The following is a 19,564-nucleotide window of genomic DNA, read 5'->3' on the forward strand; positions in this document are numbered from 1 at the left end:
TTTCAGTGGCAAACCCTTCCCCCTCCTCCTAGGGCTCCCCTCCCTCATCAAGAGTCCCTCCCCAGCTTTCCTGGAGCCCCTTGAGGGACTGGAAGGGGCTCCAAGGTCTCCCCGGAGCCTTCTCTTCTCCAGGCTGAACCCCCCCAACTCTCTCAGCCTGTCCTCCCAGCAGAGGGGCTCCAGCCCTCCCAGCATCTCCGTGGCCTCCTCTGGCCCTGCTCCAACAGCATCATGTCCTTCTGATGCTGGTGGCCCTAGAGCTGGAGGCAGCACTGGGCTGGGGGGGTCTCCCAGAGAGGAGCAGAGGGGCAGAATCCCCCTCCTCGCCCTGCTGGGGATGCAGCCCAGGGTGCGGGGGGGCTTTCTGGGCTGTGAGCCCACATTGCAGGGGTGTGTTGAGCTTCTCATCCACCAACACCCCCAGGTCCTTCTCCTTGGGGCTGCTCTCCAGCCGTTCTCCACCCAAACTGTCAACAGCTCCAGCTGTCCCTCCCCAGTAAGGATTTATCTTCAAGCCCTGCAATCTGCGGACGGGCAGGGTGACAGGGTGGCTCTCCTCCATGGGCACCCTTTTTTCCTGCAGAGTTTTGCAAGATTTTCTCCAGGGTCTGAGAGTTCCCCGCCCAGGACAGGGAATTCTGGTGTTTTTCTGTCCATCCCTGTCCATTTTCTAGCTACGACAGCTCTGACCCATCTCCTTCTTTCCTGCATGGATATATTATTTATAAATACAAGAACTTTCACTAAAAGCAAGCTTCTACGTCTTTTTTTTTAATTTAGAAAACTTCCAAAGGAAAGCAATTTCTCCCACAGGGGAGCTCCCCAGTTGGTTTTTCCCCTTTGGATGTTGGTAGTAACCAAGAGATCAAGGGAGAGAAGCTGGAGGCTTTAATGTTTTCAGCATCACTCAGCTCAGGTGTTCTTTAAAACACAGATAAAGGCATCTGGGGCTCAAACGATGGGTTAGTGGTGGTTTGGGCAGTGTTGGGTTGATGGTTGGACTCCATGACCTGAAAGGTCCCTTCCAACCTAGACCATTCTATGATTCTAGGAGTACGGACTTGGCTCAACCATCCCAGCTCTCCATGCCCCAGCTGGAATGGGAGGAAGATCCCTTTTTTTCACAGGGATGTGAACTATCACCTCTTTAGAAAGGGCTGATTTCTAACCTGACAACATCTCTCCCGATGATACACATCCCTAAAGTACACGGTTATGACAAACGCTCGATATGGCTCATGAGACAACGTTGGTACTTACTTTTTCAAAGGCTCTATGACTGTCTTTTGGATCTGATTCACCTGTTGAAAGCAAAAAGGGATGATTATATGTCAGGCTTGTTGAAAAAAAAAAAAAAAAAAAGCCTGTTTGCACAATGATAGGTGTTTGAACAGAGCCTGCCATGGGATGATGTGGGCTCCTGAGCGCAACCACAATGCCTTTTAACCAAAAAATGGCAAACTCCTCCCATTTGCTCAGGATGAGCTGCAATCTCCAGTAAAACCAGTCAGAAGAAGAGTAAGATTGTAGAGAAACTCTTGTGGAGTTTCATCTTGTCCCTCTGCTCTGCCCTGGGGAGGCCACGTCTGGAGCACTGGGTCCAGTTCTGGGCTCCCCAGTTCCAGAAGGACAGGGAACTGCTGGAGAGGGTACAGCAGAGGGCTACAAAGGTGATCAAGGGACTGGAGCATCTCTCTGATGAGGAAAGGCTGAGGGACTTGGGGGTTTTTAGTCTGGAGAAGAGAAGACTGAGGGGGGATCTGATCAACGCCTATAAATACTGAAAGGGTGGGTGTCAGGAGGATGGGGCCAGTCTTTTTCCAGTGGTGCCCAGGGACAGGCCAAGAGGGAACAGGCACAAATTTGAACACAAGAAGTTCCACCTAAACACGAGGAGGAACTTCTTTCCTTTGAGGGTGGCAGAGCCCTGGAAGAGGCTGCCCAGAGAGGTGGCGGGGTCTCCTTCTCTGGAGACATTCAAATCCCCCTGGACACGTTCCTGTGGGACCTGCTCTGGGTGGACCTGCTTTGGCAGGGGGTTGGACTGGGTGATCTCCAGAGGTCCCTTCCAACCCCATATCATTCTGTGATCATCTTGGAGGTGATGCCAAAAAGGGAAGAAGGATCTGTCTGGAAGAGCAAGATCCCACCAGCACACCCTGGTCTCCCCCATCTTCAGCCAAACCCATATTCACCTTCTCCTGGTTGAAAGAGTCCATCCTCTTCATCGCTGTGTCGAAGGCCGTGACCATCTCCAGAAAGCCGGGCTCCTGCTCACACAGGGGGTTGGAGAGAAGGTCTGAAGAGATTTTGACAGCTGATTTGGACATAGCTGGAGGCAACGGGAGCCAAGAACATGGAAAGGAAAGGAGAGAGGGTCACATCTCAGGAGTTGCCCTGTGGGACGATCACACATCACCGGGTCCAGCTCCTGCATTGGCAAAGGGCGATCTTGGGCAAAAATCAAGGACTTCAGCCACCGGGAAGGGTTTAGCACATCTTTCCAGGAAGATATTCAAGAGAAAAGAGAGGAAGAGCCACCAATTCATTCACATAAACACCCAGAGAACTGTTTTTATATATGTTAAGCCCGAACCACTCCGATGCACGGCTTGTGATGCTGCCAGAAATAATCCCAGACTAACAAAAGCACCGTTCTCTTAAAAAAAAAAAAAACAACCAAAAAAACCCCAAACTAGATGGTTTTTTTTTTTTATATACATCTTTTCTCGACAGACTATTAAGAGTCACTCTCAGTCTCACTACAGCTCTTCCACAATGAGAAAAAATCACAGTCCATTAAGTCTTTCAAATGGCTTTACAAAAATATATATTTGAAGTGGATTTAGTGCCGGTGGAAAAGGACCAGGCTGACAGGAACGGCAAGACGAGTTTTCTCTTTTTCCTCTCAAAATAGGCACTACACGAGCAGCAGAGACACGAGCTGGCCAAGCGTTTTCCCCTCAATGAGCCCAAATTTTCTGCCTGTGGAGACCAAGCCTGTAAAATGCAATGGCTGAAAGGTCCTTCAGACCCTGAGATTGTCACCAGGAAATCTAGAAACACCAGGTGACACACGGTTGGGCTTCAGTTCCCATCCCGCCGAGCCCTTCTGCTTGTTTTCCATCGGCCACATCTCCCTTCCTGTCCCCACACTCGGTCTTCAAAGGGAACATTAAATCCCTGAGACAGGACGGCTACAAAAGAGCAAGAAAATAGCTAAGGTGCAGAATGGGGAAAAAAAAAATTACTAGAAAGGCAAGCGTCAATATAAATAAGAAATATTTATATTGGGAAGGGAATAAAGTAGAAAAAAAATTAAAAGTCCCGGGTACTTTAAAAAAAATAAAGTTCTTTTTCGTCAGCTCTGTGGCTGGAAGTTATTCTAGTCTAAGATCAGAAAGCCAGATGCTTTAGCCGTGCTACAGATGAGCTGTGGAAAGACTCCCACTGTACTCACTCAGATATTAAAAGTTAAAGTCATCTGAATAATGGGGCTTAAGATCATAAATCAAGGGGTTAAACATTCTGATTTAAAGGTTACACACAATTATACAGAGAGCTCAGAAGCTAAAGAGCTGGGGAGCTCAACGCAGAACGAGACACTAACTATGGAATAACAAAGCTACCGTATCCCTCTATTATCCAAACATTAAGGGTTTAGGCGTTTAAACCTTTAAACAGATGGGATATAATCCATATGTGTGACCACATCTGAGGAAGGATTTGTGCCAAAACGGGACGGAGTTAAGAATGGCAGAACTCCTTCAGCTGGAGGAAAAATGAGTTTCCTTTCCTAAGGAGAGGACTGAAAGTGTACTGCAGCCAGGGGAGCTGCAGGGTCATGTCCAGAGGCCAAAAAAACGGGGCTTTTCCACCACGTTCAGCCAGATTTTGGGTAAAGTGCTTCCCCCTCACCTGCAGAGCTCTGAGAGAGCAGCCGGGGTGGGCTCTGCTCTCCCAGGGCAACTCTGCAGACCCCAGGAGGGTGCAGACCCCCACGGTGTGCAGAGAGACGGGACCTCGGTGGGGGCATCCCCTGGTCCCACCTTCATGTGCTCGGTGGGGAGCCCCATCTTCACACTCAACTGGGACATTGCTGGGGTGGGAGAGGAGAGGGAAAGGGAGAAGAGAGGAGAGGGACGAGGAGAGAACGAGATGGAGAAAGGAGGAGAGGGAGAGGGAGAGGGAGAGGGAGAGGGAGAGGGAGAGGGAGAGGGAGAGGGAGAGGGAGAGGGAGAGGGAGAGGGAGAGGGAGAGGGAGAGGGAAGGGAAGGGAAGGGAAGGGAAGGGAAGGGAAGGGAAGGGAAGGGAAGGGAAGGGAAGGGAAGGGAAGGGAAGGGAAGGGAAGGGAAGGGAAGGGAAGGGAAGGGAAGGGAAGGGAAGGGAAGGGAAGGGAAGGGAAGGGAAGGGAAGGGAAGGGAAGGGAAGGGAAGGGAAGGGAAGGGAAGGGAAGGGAAGGGAAGGGAAGGGAAGGGAAGGGAAGGGAAGGGAAGAAAAGAATAGAGGAGAGAGCATCGCCTTCCCCTTGGGGTGGGCTTCAGGAGGGTCTGTACTGCACATAAAGGGTGTGGGACATGACTCCAATTAAAGGAGGTGACTTTAGGGAGTCCCTGCTTGTTTGCATCACAATAAACGTAGTGGAGGAGAGCCAGGCACACTCCACAGAGCAAAACTGAGACACCAGGATCCTGAGTGTCACCTGCATCTCATTTCCAAAGGAGAGCTTTTGTCTCCGACTAAAGAACACCCTTAAAATCCTATTTTGTTTGGAAAGAGGGTGGGGAAGGGGGTTGGGGATCTTTCGGCACAGCACAGAGAGCGCTGCTGCCTCTGGCAGGGCAGCGGTCGAGCCTCGCAGGAACATTTTCCTACAGCGAGGAATCGGTCTCGCCTTTTCCCAGTCTTTTTTTGGCAGAAGGTGGAGACTGGAGCCACCAGGTCCAGTTTGCCAGGGAGTGTTTGCAGGCAGTGAATAATCAACCCCCTCGGCACAGAGGTACAAGGGAAGGAATAAAAAGCTCAGGAAGACACAACGACGCTGATACATCCCCATCCTGGTCGGATACAGGGGCTGGATGTCGGCTGATCTGATCTCATCTCATCCATCTCCTTTTCCTTCAGCCATCCCTCACCAGACCACGTTCAAAAACCTTCCCTTACACTCATGATTTCATGCCTTTAAATGAGAAATCAGATCTTCCTGGAGCTGGCCAAGGCTCATTTGTGACTCTGCCATGTAGCAGAACGGAAAAAGAAAGTCCTCCCACAGCTCCTCTGGGACTTGAAATGCTCCATATAAACAACGCCCACTGCAAGGGAGGGGAGGGGAATCCTTAACAAGGAAAAACTTACCAAGGATCCCTGACAATGACCAAAGTCCCCAGAAAGGGCAGTTTTCACCCTGGAAAGGAGTCCTGGCAGGGGTTACCAGTGCCTTTCCCACCGCTCTCCCAGTGCGAGCACAGGCTGGTGCCAGCAAAGTTCTGGGAAGGGTGGGAGAGGGCAGGGAAGAGCCGGGATCCGCGTTTCTGCCTGGCAATGGCAATATCCGAACATGCACACACACATACACGCAGGTGAGAGCCTGGAAACACGGGAAGCCCTCCCCAAATTTGACAGCCCTGCCGCTGGCGGAGGGCCCGGTGGGGCTCCTTCCCACTCCTCTGCCCCCCTCTGAACCCAACTCCCACGGGATGAGCGTTGGACCAGTTCAACCCACACCTGTTTGCGCTGGTGCATCTGCCTTGGCTCGGGAGCTGTGGGGGCCCGGTACAAACAGAGGGACTACAAAGCACATGCTGAGTGAAAAAAAAAAACCCACCCCATCTGTGTTTAAAACAGCATGTTTCTGCTCGATTCGATAACCAGGCACCCACCGAATCCACTTCTCCCCATCGCTCCGTCTTCTCCTCTCACCACGCGGTGCGGTCGCACCAGTTTCCCTACTGGAGAAGCTATGAATGGGGCGGTCACACTGGTTTTTATACCAGAAAAGTGATGAACGGAGCGAGCAGGGGGTGCCGTACCTTGGGAGGGGACACCCGAAGGACAGATGTCACCCAGCACGTGCAGAGGTGACTCCTTTATCGCTTCCTCCATCGCCCACTGCCACCAAACCGAGCAGCCACCAAAGGGAAGGGAGCAGAATTGCTGGATGAGAGCTGCTGGGTCAGCACTTTGGGAGTGAAACACCTACATGGGGCTCTACAGACAGCCCCCCCCAAAGCCTCATCCCACCCTCCTTTGGCTTCAGACACCGTAAGGTGCCCTCGACTGAAGGAGGCGAATGTGCGCGGCTCAACACAAAAGGGTCAGCTGGAGACCGCTCTAAAGCGAGAACTGGAATAATTACTCCTCTTTTGCGGCTGCAGAAAGGGAGGAAAAGAAAAGAGAGTGACTTGTCCAAGGCCACACAACGAGGAGCAGCTCAAGAGACGGGGGATTAAGCCCATAACATACTTTCTGTTCCCTGGGCTGAGATACCGCTCGGCAGCCCTCATGCAGATGGCCTTGTAACTAAGCAAACTGAGTGGGACTGAGATCTAGATTTGTTTTCCAGACTTGTCACAGATTACTCATGTGATCTTGAGAAAGTCACTTTCGTCTCTTTGTGGCCAAGTTCACAGTCTACGTATCCTTCCAGTCACATACCCAAGTCTGCATCTGTGCTTTTCTTCATATCCTTCTGAAGTTTTTTGGTCTGATCTTCCAATCTGAAAGATGGAAGAACAAGGCAAAGTCTGAATCTTGGAAAGAAACAAAGCGAAGTGTCTCATAACGTGCAACAAATCATTTACGGGCTGAATATGCTGGCTTCTGTTGGGAGTTAAAAATATCCAGGCAAGGCTCTGTGAAGTTCAGCGCTGCCCAGCCTTTTGGGGTTGTTTTCAGATGGGTTTTTCAACCTTTTTGGGTTGGTAATCTCTTATTCCAAAGTCACGTATTATCTTAAATCCTCCCACTTGCCACAAACGGGAAAGCCAAATGCTTCCAGATGATAAATGTGAGCTTCTGGGACACCCTCGGTGGGGTAAAACCACTATTTGTCCTCAGGGGTGTTAAGCTGTTTCGGTGACGCACACCCCCCACACCCCCCGATTTTCTGGCAATTTTAACACTCTCTACTTCCGAGCTGCCCTAATCTGCAAACCTCAGCCCCACTGCAAATACTTCTTAGGACACCTTTGAACACCCAGAGAAACTCTGAAGAATTCAAAATTACAGGGCAGCGGGTGATTTGCTGGGAAGAGCAAGACTGGCTAAAATTTCCTGGGAAGATGCAATAAGAGGGCACAACGGAGAAGTATGTTACCGGTCCTGTTTTACCGGTGTGGGTGATACTCACTGCTGAAGCTTTCCATATTCCCTTTCAAAGTCTCTCTCCACCTGTGGAAAGAAGAGATGGAAATCAGTTCAAAGCCACAGCGGCAGGGAAACCTGTCCTCGGGAAATGCCTACGTGAAGGCAGGGAAGGACGAGCTGCAGCTATAATGGGAGTTACGCTTCCAAAGGAAATGAAGTCTTGGGTGGGTTTTTTGTTTTTTTTTTTTTAATTTCAGCCTCTCTCCGAGCAAAAGACACTGCCACCAACTGCGTCAGCTCATTCCAAGGATGTCTTCTCCAGCACATGAATTGGAAAGGCGAAGGAGTAAATGGGAATGCCTTAAAAGCAGAGAGATCGCAACTTTAGCACGCAGCGATGTGGGTGCCCACAGCTCAGCTCGCTGCCGGCGGGGGACGAATTTTCTCTTCCCGAGCCTCTTCCAGAGGCTTCTCCTTCTCCCCGCGGTGGCTCTGCCCATGGCTGGCTGCCAGACCCCCACCCAACCGCCCTCTCCTTCCCCATCCTCAACAGGATGGGGTTTTTCACCCCCTTAATAGGGGGTTTTGCACCCTACTGAGCCCTCCATCTCAATATTATTCGCCCCCTCCATACTCTCCTCATTCCTGCAAGTGCTCCATGTCCAAACGGACTGTGGCACCTCGCGAAGGGTGGAGAAACCTGCGCTGGCGAAGAGCTCAGAGCTAAAGAACAGCCTTCTCCCGCTGCTACATCAATGACTGCTTCCTCCTACTTGCTATCTGGCAGCAAATCTCCAGCGATACACGAGATATTTTAAGGAACTTTCCTTCCATGCTGACTGGGTTTTAACACACACTTAAAACATTCCTTCCACACCTCGCCGACCAAATCAGCGAACGGATTTCAATTGACCGGCCAAGAGTAAACACATGCGCTTTTGTTGTCATGGGATCAAAACCGGGTTCATTTCGTGTTGTCAAGCTACCACGCAATTAAGGAAACGCGAAGCCTTGCGAGCAGCCAGGACGAGAAGGATCCAAAGGTTCGTTCCAAATCTTCACGCTGTCCTCGGGATTTCAAACCCAGGCTCGACGCGACAGCGTTAGGTGAAACCAGGAGGCTGAAGAGGGACAGTTGCTTTTCAATCAAAATCGCTACGGAGAACACAGTATTGTAAGACGGAGCGCAGTAATCCTGGTTTCCTTGAAACCTCCTTTTCACAGAATCACAGAATGAAATGGGGTTGGAAGGGACCTCTGGAGATCATTTAGTCCAACCCGCTGCCAGAGCAGGGCCACCCAGAGCAGGTCCCACAGGAACGTGTCCAGGTGGGTTTGAATGTCTCCAGAGAAGGAGACCCCACCACCTCTCTGGGCAGCCTCTTCCAGGGCTCTGCCACCCTCACAGGAAAGAAGTTCCTCCTCATGTTGAGATGGAATTTCCCGTGTCCCAGTTTCTGCCCGTTGCCCCTTGTCCTGTCCCTGGGCACCACTGGGAAGAGTCTGGCCCCATCCTCTTGCCCCCCACCCTTTAGCTATTGCTCAGCATTGAAGAGATCCCCCCTCAGTCTTCTGTTCTCCAGACTAAAAAGCCCCAAGTCCCTCAGCCTTTCCTCCTAAGAGAGATGCTCCAGTCCCTTGATCATCTTTGTAGCCCTCTGCTGTACCCTCTCCAGCAGTTCCCTGTCCTTCTTGAACTGGGGAGCCCGGAACTGGTCCCAGTGCTCCCGTGGCCTCCCCAGGGCAGAGCAGAGGGAGAGGATGACCTCCCTGATCTGGTGGCCAGTCCAGGAGACCATTGGCCTTCTTGGCCACCAGGTCACATTGCTGCCTCATGGTCAACTAAATATCTTTCCTAAATATCTTTTCGATTTGCACTTTCAGGCACATTTGAACCCCGATTCGAGGGCAAACAGCGACGGGCGCAATGAGAGTGCCGAGTCTCAGCCCCATCCCCAGCTGTCCACACCATCAGCTCCCACCATCCGGGGGAGACACGTGCTGCCTCACCCCCCACCCCCCTATAAAAAAAAAAACCACCCTCTGCCCAGCTCTGACTCCCTTTCGCACTGCTAAAAATGGTCGCTGGAGACATGGAGCAGTGTGGGGGCAGCTCACACGGCTTCTGCCCGGTTCGCAGTTCTGCAGAAATCCGCAGCAGCTGGTGCCTGGAGGTCAGGTAACCAGCACATAGTAAAAAAAAAAAAAAAAAAAAAAAAAAATCACCCTCGATTTCTATGGCTGTTCCGGCTGCTAAAATAACCAGGGAGTATTGCACTCTATTTATATGCCTTATGTGTGAATTGTTTTGGTTGCAAACCAGAGAGGCTCGGGCACAGCTCAAAAATATGTCCTTTGAAGGCTGGTGGAACCCTTCTCCTGGCTCCAGCCCGCTCTAGGTTCGGGAGGCTCTCTTCTCTCAGAGAATCACAGAATGGTTTGGGTTGGAAGGGACCTTTAAAGACCATCCAGTGCCACCCCCTGCCCTGGGCAGGGACACCTCCCACCAGACCACGTTGCTCCAAGCCCCCTCCAACCTGGCCTTGAACCCCTCCAGGGATGGGGCAGCCACAGCTTCTCTGGGCAACCTGGGCCAGGCTCTCACCACCCTCACAGCAAAGAACTTCTTCCCCACATCTCAGCTCCATCTCCCCTCTTTCACTGTCAAACCCTTCCCCCTCCTCCTAGGGCTCCCCTCCCTCATCAAGAGTCCCTCCCCAGCTTTCCTGGAGCCTCTTGAGGGACTGGAAGGGGCTCCAAGGTTTCCCCGGAGCCTTCTCTTCTCCAGGCTGAACCCCCCCAACTCTCTCAGCCTGTCCTCCCAGCAGAGGGGCTCCAGCCCTCCCAGCATCTCCATGGCCCTCTGATCATCTTCCAGGGTTCCCACCTTCCCCGAAACCCTCAACCCCAATTATCCTGTGCGCTTTCTACGTGTGACGGAGGTGAATCTAGGAGGCAGCTCTCCAGCCTGATTCATGTCTCCAGTGCCATCCGTGCCGAGGCAGCTGCCCAAGGATTGCTCTTATTTTTCACGCCCACGGGAGCAACTGGCTACCAGTCATCGCCGGCTGCTGGAGGCCCTCCCAGTCAATCGCTGCTCCCGTTGGCATCGCCAGAGCCCGGAGACGCAGCACAAGAAGTGAGGACCAGGGTCCCCCATGCAGTAGATGGAGAAAATCCACTCTCAGATGCTCCCACCGTGTCGATTTACAGGCGGCAGCGACCGGTGCGAGGAGGACAAGCGGAGAGGAAGCCAAGCACGTTTTGCAGGGCACACAGTAATTCCCGCTCCCACCGATGGCCACCCGTACCTGACACTCACAGCAAAAGGCTATGGATAGGATTATCACGTTAAGAGTAACGAGAACGAGAAGTACAGGCAAGAAAATTACAATATCCCGAAGGGAAGTTTCCGTAATATTAAAATAATCCCACTTCTCTGCAGCCTCTCTGAAAACCTCTAAATCAAAACGTGTTTCTGTATGGAACGCTTTTTCTTCTAGGCATACGGGCTGGTTAATGCAAGATTGCTCCTCTCCGGGTTTTTATTTAAATCTACATAGAGAACGACGAGTTCTTAAAAGCATTGAAAGAAAAACGACGTTCTTCCTTTCTCACCCCAGTTATTTTTGTTTGCAAACACTGGGCCTTCCACCTGCGATAACATCCCTCCTGCTTTAAGGGCAATATCATAATCGACACCATGGTTACAAGGCAACGAAGCAAGACCAAAGCCAACACTACAAAGAGATGGAAATAAGGGACTGTGATGAACCTTCTTATTCCCCTGAGGTTAATTTCTTTTCCTGGAGGAGGACTAGCTGATTTCTACATGTTCCAGTGGTCTCAGCCTCTTCGTGGGTCTTGGGAAAAAAGAGGAAAGCGTACGCTTCCTCCTCCCTCCTCTCCAAAAAAATACAAGAAACCCATATAATTAGGCTAGAAATTCTGCTATAACCTGGAACTTCTGCTGAGCTTTTGCCACCCCGTCAAGCAAGAGATTCGAGGCGAGTAACGTGGGTGAATATTCGCTCTGCGTCCGGTGACGGAGGCCGGAGCCAAAACAAGGCTGCAGAGTCCAGGTGTAGCTGGGATTTTATGGATTCCACCACCCAGCGAGCTCTCCAAATCACCGTCTAGTGAGAAAATGTCAAGAAAGGCTGCTTAAGTGGCACGGGGGATGCACCTCCGAACCGCAGAGACCGGTTACGTCCCCCTCAAGATCGAAGGAAGAGAGGGAAAATGAGTAAAATCATTTATCTGGCCTCACTGTATCTCACCCCACCGTTTCTGTGCCATTGACTCCGTTATTTGGGGATTTCCAGGTCGCTGGTGGAGCCCCATGGAAAGGCGTTGAGGGCCGGCAGCTGGAGTGGAATCCTCCCGCTCACGGAGCTCCTCCATCCGACATCCCTGGGGAAGACAGAGCTGCCGGGATGAGTCAGGGCAGGGAGGTTTGGCGGGCGGCGCGGGGCCGCAGCTCAGGTCTCCGCTCCCTGCCAAGCTGACTCACCCAAGGTTAGCCAGCAAGGAGGAGGAGGAGGAGGAGGAGGAGGAAGGCGAGAGCCTTCTGAGTCAGCCCAGGCAGGCAGGGAGAGAGGGAGGAAGGGGTAAAACCCGGGTGACCCCTCAAGGGCTGTGCACTGTCCTTGTCCCAAGAGGGAATGGGAGCTGGATGGCTTCCTCCAGCTTCCAACCCGGCTCTGCGCCCCGTGGGGACGCGTGGCCGGCTCTTCTCCCTGGCTACCTGCCGGCTCAGATAAGCCAAGCCCTGGTGAAGAGCAAGGTACAACCTCAGGGTGACGTGGGTGAACTTCAGCGAGCTGGAGCTGCAGGAGAGCTGGGGAGACAGCCCTGGTTCCAGCGTAACCTCTGCTGGGACCGACATTGTCCTGGGGGAGAGAAGAACATCTCCGCCCTAAGAGGCTTCATCGTCGGCGCAATAAACATTCTGCAGAGAGATATAATTCTAACAGGTTTAACTCCTATCACTGGGCATTAGTTTAATTGGGCTGTGTTACGGTGTCCTCCGCGGCTCCGCTGACAGCAGGTCCTTCTCTGGGCATTAGATCCTCCCACCCAGCTCCTGGCCTCTCGGCCAGCCCGGTGACAGATGCTCTTTTCAGGGAAGAGGAGGGGAGAGATTACGCCGTCTGGAATTGGATTTGCCCAGGTTAAGGTGGAAACAAAGCAGAGGCACGTCTGGGGGGCGGGAGATCACTTCAGTTCACCAGCCGATATTTTCTACGGGGGTTTCCTTCTACCTGAAGAGCTAAACTGTGGCTGACACCATGCCCTTCTTCAAAGGATCAGAAGCGAGTGGGCACAGGGAGTCATGACTAATTCCCTCTGCAGCCGAGGCAAATTGCTTTTCAGGACTACTGCCGGCCTAGATTTGACACCAGCCCCAGCATCTTTTCATCGAGAACAGGAAAAAAAGGCTGGCTGGGGAGAGAAACCTCCCTCAGCAAAGCGATTCTCCCCTCTCCTGCACTCCAGTTACCCCCCTCCTTGGAGAGCCAAATAAGTTCGATTTTAACAAATGCTTTGCTTTTTTTTTTCCCCTCCCTCCTCTTTTGTGGTCCAATCTCTGCGAGTGGGAGATCCTCTACCCGCAACCACTTCCCTTCCGATGGGCTCGGGATGCGGCCCTTGGAGATGCCACACCTTCCCGCTTCCTGCGGCGGGCTCCAGAGGCCAACATCTGGAATATCACAGACCTCGGCTGCTCCCCCCCTTCCCAAAAGCCCGCACAGATGGTGCGTCTCAGCAACCGGGAGGGTAAAGTTTTGGGGCCTGGAGCTCACTAAAAGCTACAAAGCAGCCCCAAGGCTTCCACACCCCGACGCTGAACGCCTCGCTCCCAGGGGAGATCAGTGGTTTCCTGCCGTTTGTTCTCCTTTGAAGAGCCGCATTTTACACTTACTGTGAGGTTTGCAAAGATTTTGGGCTTCCTGTTTTCTGCTTTCCATGTATCTGCTGCCTGGAGAGCATCATCATCATCATCATCATCATCATCAACACACGGCAAGTGGAAACTGTTTAAAAACCGGCATCTGACTCTGAGCTACTGAGTTGTTGACACAAAAACTACTTGTTCTCCTTGGGGGAGCTGAGGAAGAGGGGGAAGGGAAAAGGAAGGGAAAAGGAAGGGAAAAGGAAGGGAAAAGGAAGGGAAAAGGAAGGGAAAAGGAAGGGAAAAGGAAGGGAAAAGGAAGGGAAAAGGAAGGGAAAAGGAAGGGAAAAGGAAGGGAAAAGGAAGGGAAAAGGAAGGGAAAAGGAAGGGAAAAGGAAGGAAAGGAACAAGGAAGGGAAGAAGGAAAGGGAAAAGGCCTGGAAATGCTTGTACTGCTGAATGAACCTCTGCCTGCCGGATATTCTGAGCTGTTCTATTTAATACACACACACACACATATATATATATAAAAGCAATGCCTGCCAACTGCCTCAGAACAGCACATCCCGGCAGCTCAGGGGAAGACAAGCTCTCCAAGGTGGAACCGTTCCTCTGCAGGGAGCCCAAGCTCCTGCTACGGCTCAGGGACAGCTGATTTCAGAGGCTAGGGAGCACAGCACGGGGGAGAAGAGGCCTTTCGGACAAACCTCTAGCAACACCAAAGGCTGCAGGAGCAGAGGGAAATCGGCAAGCGCTGGCAAGAGAGAAAATAGAGTCAACTTGGATGTGAGAACGGGTGGGATGGAGACGGCCAAGAAAGCCGGCCAAGACACCCAGAGCTGCAGAGCAGTTGGTTCCTGCAAGAGCCTGGAAGGACACTGGTGCTGGAAACACCGGGAAAAGAGGACGGGAGGCAAAATCTCATGGAGAAAATGGAAGGTGGGGTGTCCCGAATGGAAAGGGAATGGGTGCGAAGACCTGAAGGGGACCTTGCCTGGGGAACCGCAGGCAGCAGCGCCTTCCGCCAGCTGGAAAAAAGGGCAGCTGAGAAGATGCAAAACCCACTGAAGGATTTTCTCAACCCTCGTCTCCATCGCCTGCCTGGCTTAAATTTTGTACTGACAGTTTGGAGCCGTTACAGAAAATTGCTGCTCGACGGCAGCAGACAACTTACCAAATCCTTTAAAATAAAACATGACAATCAAGCCACGAGGGGAGTGGTGGAATTAGCCCTTCGCCTCCAGGGGAAAATGTCATGTCCCGAGGAGAAACCCCCGTCAACAGGAGTGCCCACGCATCCCGAGGAATTAGCCGCCCTGAGTGTCCCGGAGAGGAAGGATCAGAGATGTTAGTCTGTTGGAGGGATTAGGTCACCGACGCCGTTAGAGAGACAAAGTCCCAACGGCGCTCGCTGCGGGGGCATTTATTTTAGAGCAGGTACAGAGGTTAATTTTCAAGGGAATAGCTACTGTGAGGTCCCCACCAGCTTTTTTTCGCACGGGACAAAGGCGAGGACCATCTGCTTCAGAAGGGAAAATACCACAGCCAGCTGCAAGCAACAGCACTTGGGATAGGAGTCGCAAAGACCCGAGAATACAAAATGCTTTTTTAATTTGCTTTTAAAGCAAATGCTGTGCAGCACAAATTAATTCACGCCCGAGCACTAAGCATCTCAGCTTATAAGCCTTTCTTTGGAAACAGTTATATTCAGCGATCTGAACCACTCCTCCTCCTCCATCTGCTCAGAAAGGATGAACAAACAAGCCATTGCTGAAAGAAGGAAGGAAGGAAGGAAGCCCGTTCAGCCATCTCCGAGGAAAACTGTGCCAGACCAAAAGAGCTCTTCCCCTCACCCATTCCACTCCCCCCCCCAGCCCCAAAAAAAAAGAAGAAAAAAAGAAAAAAAAAAACAAAAAACGGATCCCAACCCAAAATACTCTCCCCGGTTGGGGGCTCTCCCTCGCTCCCCGCACGAGGAACCCGGCGCTGGTCACAGGCGGCAACAGGTTCTGCTCGCTCCCATCGCCCTCCCACGCGCGCGCGCACGCGGCCCCGCTCGCAAAATGGGACGAGTCAAAAAAGTGCCGGTTTGACTCATCAGCCACATGATCAAAGGCTGGGAGCTAAAAAAAAAAAAAATAAAAAAAAAAGAGGGGGGTGGGGTGGACGCGCAGGGGAAAAAAAAAAAAAAAAAAACAAAAAAAAACTGGTTTACTCACTGTCTTGGGTACAATCTGTTTCTTGGGCTGCCCGATCTTGAACGGTATCCTGGAAAAGAGAGGAAGAGGGAAGGGCGTGAGCCAAGCGGTGCCGGCATTGAACGGTCCGGCCCCCTCCTCGAGGATGGGGTTTTGGGGTGAGCAGGGGTGGTGTGGGGCCGAAGCACCCCTTTTTGTGCAGCGTGTTACCCCTCCAGGAGCCATTTCCCCCCCTCCAGGAGCCGTTTCCCCCCCTCCGAGAGATGTTTCCCCCCCTCCAAGAGACGTTTCCCCCCTCCGAGAGCCAGTTTTCCCCCACTGAAAACTGGTTTTCCCTCTCCAAGAGCCATTTCCCCCTCTGAGAGACGTTTCCCCCCTCCAAGAGCCATTTTTCCACCTTCAAGAGCCATTTCCTCCCCCTGAGGGCAATTTCCTGCCCCCCCCCCGAGAGCCGTTTTCCCCCTCCAATAGCTGTTTTCCCCCCTCCAAAAGCCGTTTCCCCCCTCTCAGAACCAGTTTCCCCCCCTCTGAGATAGGTCTTCACCCATCCAAAAACCAGTTTCCCCCCTCCAAGAGCCATTTTCCCCCCCCGAGAACCATTTTTCCACCTCCAAGAGCCGTTTTCCCCCCTCCAAGAGCCATTCTTCCCCCTCCAAGAGCTGTTTCCCCACTCCGAGAGCCATTTTCCCCCCCTCCCAGAACCAGTTTTCCCCCTCCGAGAGCCATTTTCCCCCTCTGAGAGCCATTTTTCCCCCCCCAAGAGCCATTCTTCCCCCTCCATGAGCTGTTTCCCCCCCCTCAAGAGCAGGTTTTCCCACCCTGGACGCCCCCACCTCCACCTGCCCCACTCCCCACCCTCCCAACCAAGGCAAATAAGAAATGCCTGAAGAACACACGATGTTTAAAAACAAATCCAAAGGGGAGGAGAAGGTGTGGGGGGGGGTGGTGGTGGAAAAATAAATAAATAAATAACAAACCCTGTAAATATTTAGAAAGAGGATATTAAAAAAAGTAACAAGCCGAGTGTCTGGAGCTGCGAGCTGCTTCAAAGGATTGCTGTGATACAACAGCTGTAGGAGCGACTCACCTGCCAGCAGAATTCATTCTTAAAATCTTTTAAATCTGGTCGCTAGTAAAATCTGGGTTACCTGAATGATTCCCCCCCGCCCTCCGGCCCCCGCCACGCGAGCTCAGCTCAAAGGTGAAGAGTGAGGTGAAAAGAAATTCCACCACATATGTTAAGGACCTGGAAATAATTGGATTTTTTTAAAAAAAAAAAAAAAAACCACTATCTAGAATAATAATCTAGGAATTCAACTGCTGTTTTCCAGGTATTTCATTAATTTAAAGAGGTGCTGCTTGGTTAAAGCATCTCATCCCCAAATCCCCCAAGGTTTTTCTATAGAAAACCAAGCAGCACGTTGGGAGATTTGGGGATGTGATGCTTTAACCAAGCAGCGCTTTTTTACCTAACAAGAAAAAATGGGGCCGATAATGAAATACAGGTATTTTCTTCCCCAGAGAGGCCTCACCTATAGCTCAGCATCCCATCCCAAATCCATACCTGGGAAGGTCCCCAAGTCCCCTCTTAGACCACTCCAAATTCCCATGCCATTATTCAAATTCTAAGCTAAAAAGATGGATTTTAGGGCTCCGGTCTCGCTGCCAGGCAGCAAATGCATGGTTGATTCTCCCTTTCTTTACTTACAGGATCCCCTGCAGAAAATCAGATTTGACCACCGACTCTCAAAAAGTTGGACGAATGGTAGGTTTTAAAGGCCAGAAGGTGAAAAAAAGCGACCATTACTGATTTATTGCTGTATAAATGGCTGTGTGCCACCATCCAGCGAGACCTGGACAGGCTGGAGAGTTGGGCAGAGAGGAACCTGATGAAATTCAACCAGGGTAAGTGTAGGGTGCTGCACCTGGGGAGGAATAAGCCCCCCCACCAGGACAGGTTGGGGGTGACCTGCTGGAGAGCAGCTCTGAGGAGAAAGACCTGGGAGTCCTGGGGGACAACAGGATGCCCATGAGCCGACAATGTGCCCTGGTGGCCAAGAAGGCCAGTGGCATCCTGGGGGGGCATCAGGAAGAGTGTGACCAGCAGGTGGAGGGAGGTCATCCTGCCCCTCTGCTCTGCCCTGGGGAGGCCACGTCTGGAGCACTGGGTCCAGTTCTGGGTTCCCCAGTTCCAGAAGGACAGGGAACTGCTGGAGAGGGTCCAGCAGAGGGCTAAAAGATGATGAGGGGTCTGGAGCATCTCTCTGATGAGGAAAGGGTGAGGGACTTGGGGCTTTTTAGTCTGGAGAAGAGAAGACTGAGGGGGGATCTGATCAACACCTATAAATACTGAAAGGGTGGGTGTCAGGAGGATGGGGCCAGTCTTTTTCCAGTGGTGCCCAGGGACAGGACAAGAGGGAATGGGCACAAACTTGAACATAAGAAGTTCCACCTAAACACGAGGAAGAACTTTTTTCCTTTGAGGGTGGCAGAGCCGTGGAAGAGGCTGCCCAGAGAGGTGGTGGGGTCTCCTTCTCTAGAGACATTCAAACACCACCTGGACACGTTCCTGTGGGACCTGCTCTGGGTGGACCTGCTCTGGCAGGGGGTTGGACTAGATGATCTCCAGAGGTCCCTTCCAACCCCATATCATTCTGTGATTCTGTAAATATGAGCAATGCCACGTGATGGGAGAAAGTCCTTGCCAGGAAGGGACTCGCCATCCACCCAGCCGAAGCAAAACCAAGATTATCCACCAACCCGGTCCCCTCCTGCCCATCTTCACCGCTGTTTTCAAACCAACGGTGTAATTAAGCCACCGGTAATAAACTGGGGCTGCAACCCCGTCCCTACCTCCTGAGCGGCTCCAGGAGCACGGGCCAACCTGAGTCACCAGGTTTAAATTTAAATTTTAATTTATTTTTTTTTCTGGAGAACTTCCTGTTTATGGGTCTTCGGTGGGACCAATATAATTTTAGGTTGTTAACCCTTTCCAGCTCCTTTGGCAGGCCCGGCAGCCGTGAATCACACTTCTTTTATAAACAAACAATCCTCTGGTATATAATTACCCTGTCAATAACCGGGTGTGTGGTGCCTTACAGGAAGAAAGCAGAAAAAAATAAGGGTTTTTTCTTTGTGTTTTCTTACAAATATAAACTAAAATGAGGCACATCCCTCACTCTCGCAGGCACAGGCTGTCCCGTCCGCAGCCAGGTGCCGTCACTGGATGTTTTTGGAAGTGATGGCATCAACCTATCGCGGTGGAAGGAGGGGAAAAAGATGCCGTTTTTACCCAGGGGAGTGAGTTACCCCAAGAAAAAACAGCTTGCCCAAGCCATGGTGGCTACTGGGCAACCTCCGGCAGCGCGGGGGCAAGCACAGGGTTCAGGCTGGAGTTAGGCTGGTTCCTAGAGGGTCAGCACAATTAAAAGGGTGATTAAAGCATTACCTGCACACAAAGTTCCCCTCTTCCTTGTCTGGCCAACCCCACCGACGCGGATTATTCAGAGAAGCAATCCCGACCGTCACTCACTGGAAAATTGGGTTAAATCAAGGGAATTCTGGTAATAAAAGAGGGATGTGGGGAATGGGCAGGGCAAAGGCGTGAATCGGTTGGGTACCACCGTGGTGGCAGCAGCCAAGGGGAAGGCAGCTGGGGGGGTCCCATCCCATCCCATCCCATCCCAATCTCTGCTCCATCACAGAGGGGGAAAAGGAGAAAAAAAAAAAAAATAAAATCCCAGTTACTTTCTTCCAGAACAAAAGAAAGTCACTGGAGCACTTCACAACGCTGCAGATCTACTTTGAAGCAGTAAATATCTCTATTAGCATCGTGATGCCAGTTGGCTAATTATGTCTGTCTCGGTAAAACCTCTAAAAAATAACCCCGTGCAAGTAATATCTCTACACCAATTTATTTATATTTTTTTTGTTGTTGCTGCTACTTTACAATTTGAGACAATCTTCCCAGTTGCTGAATCTTTGCCTTTTTTAATATGGTTCTGCGAGGGGGGGGATAAAAAAAACGACGCAGAAGCAGGAACAAAAGCAGTAAGGAAGGAAAAAAGGAGGAGAGGTCGGGATCTTATCCGAGCTTTTCAAATAAACGGATGCACCTCGCGCTTCGGAACGCGGCGGCGATTCACGGCACCGAGAATTTTTGCCC

General features: G+C 51.6%; 1 protein-coding gene across 2 annotated transcripts in view; it reads right to left on the reverse strand.

Annotated features, from left to right (window-relative positions):
• BIN3 (bridging integrator 3) overlaps positions 1-19,564 on the reverse strand; it is a 48,162-nt gene that overhangs the window by 20,688 nt on the left and 7,910 nt on the right. The window contains exons 2-6 of one of the 2 annotated variants that reach the window (XM_074164152.1): positions 15,421-15,469; positions 7,349-7,389; positions 6,655-6,716; positions 2,196-2,332; positions 1,261-1,301 (exon numbers count right to left, since the gene is read on the reverse strand). In XM_074164152.1, coding sequence (XP_074020253.1) covers positions 1,261-1,301; positions 2,196-2,332; positions 6,655-6,716; positions 7,349-7,389; positions 15,421-15,469 — 330 coding nt within the window. Of the gene's footprint in view, positions 1-1,260; positions 1,302-2,195; positions 2,333-6,654; positions 6,717-7,348; positions 7,390-15,420; positions 15,470-19,564 lie in introns of those variants that run through there. The other variant, XM_074164153.1, reaches the window with a different exon arrangement.

The sequence above is a fragment of the Numenius arquata genome, chromosome 26, assembly GCF_964106895.1.
Source record: "Numenius arquata chromosome 26, bNumArq3.hap1.1, whole genome shotgun sequence".
Lineage (NCBI taxonomy): Eukaryota > Metazoa > Chordata > Aves > Charadriiformes > Scolopacidae > Numenius > Numenius arquata.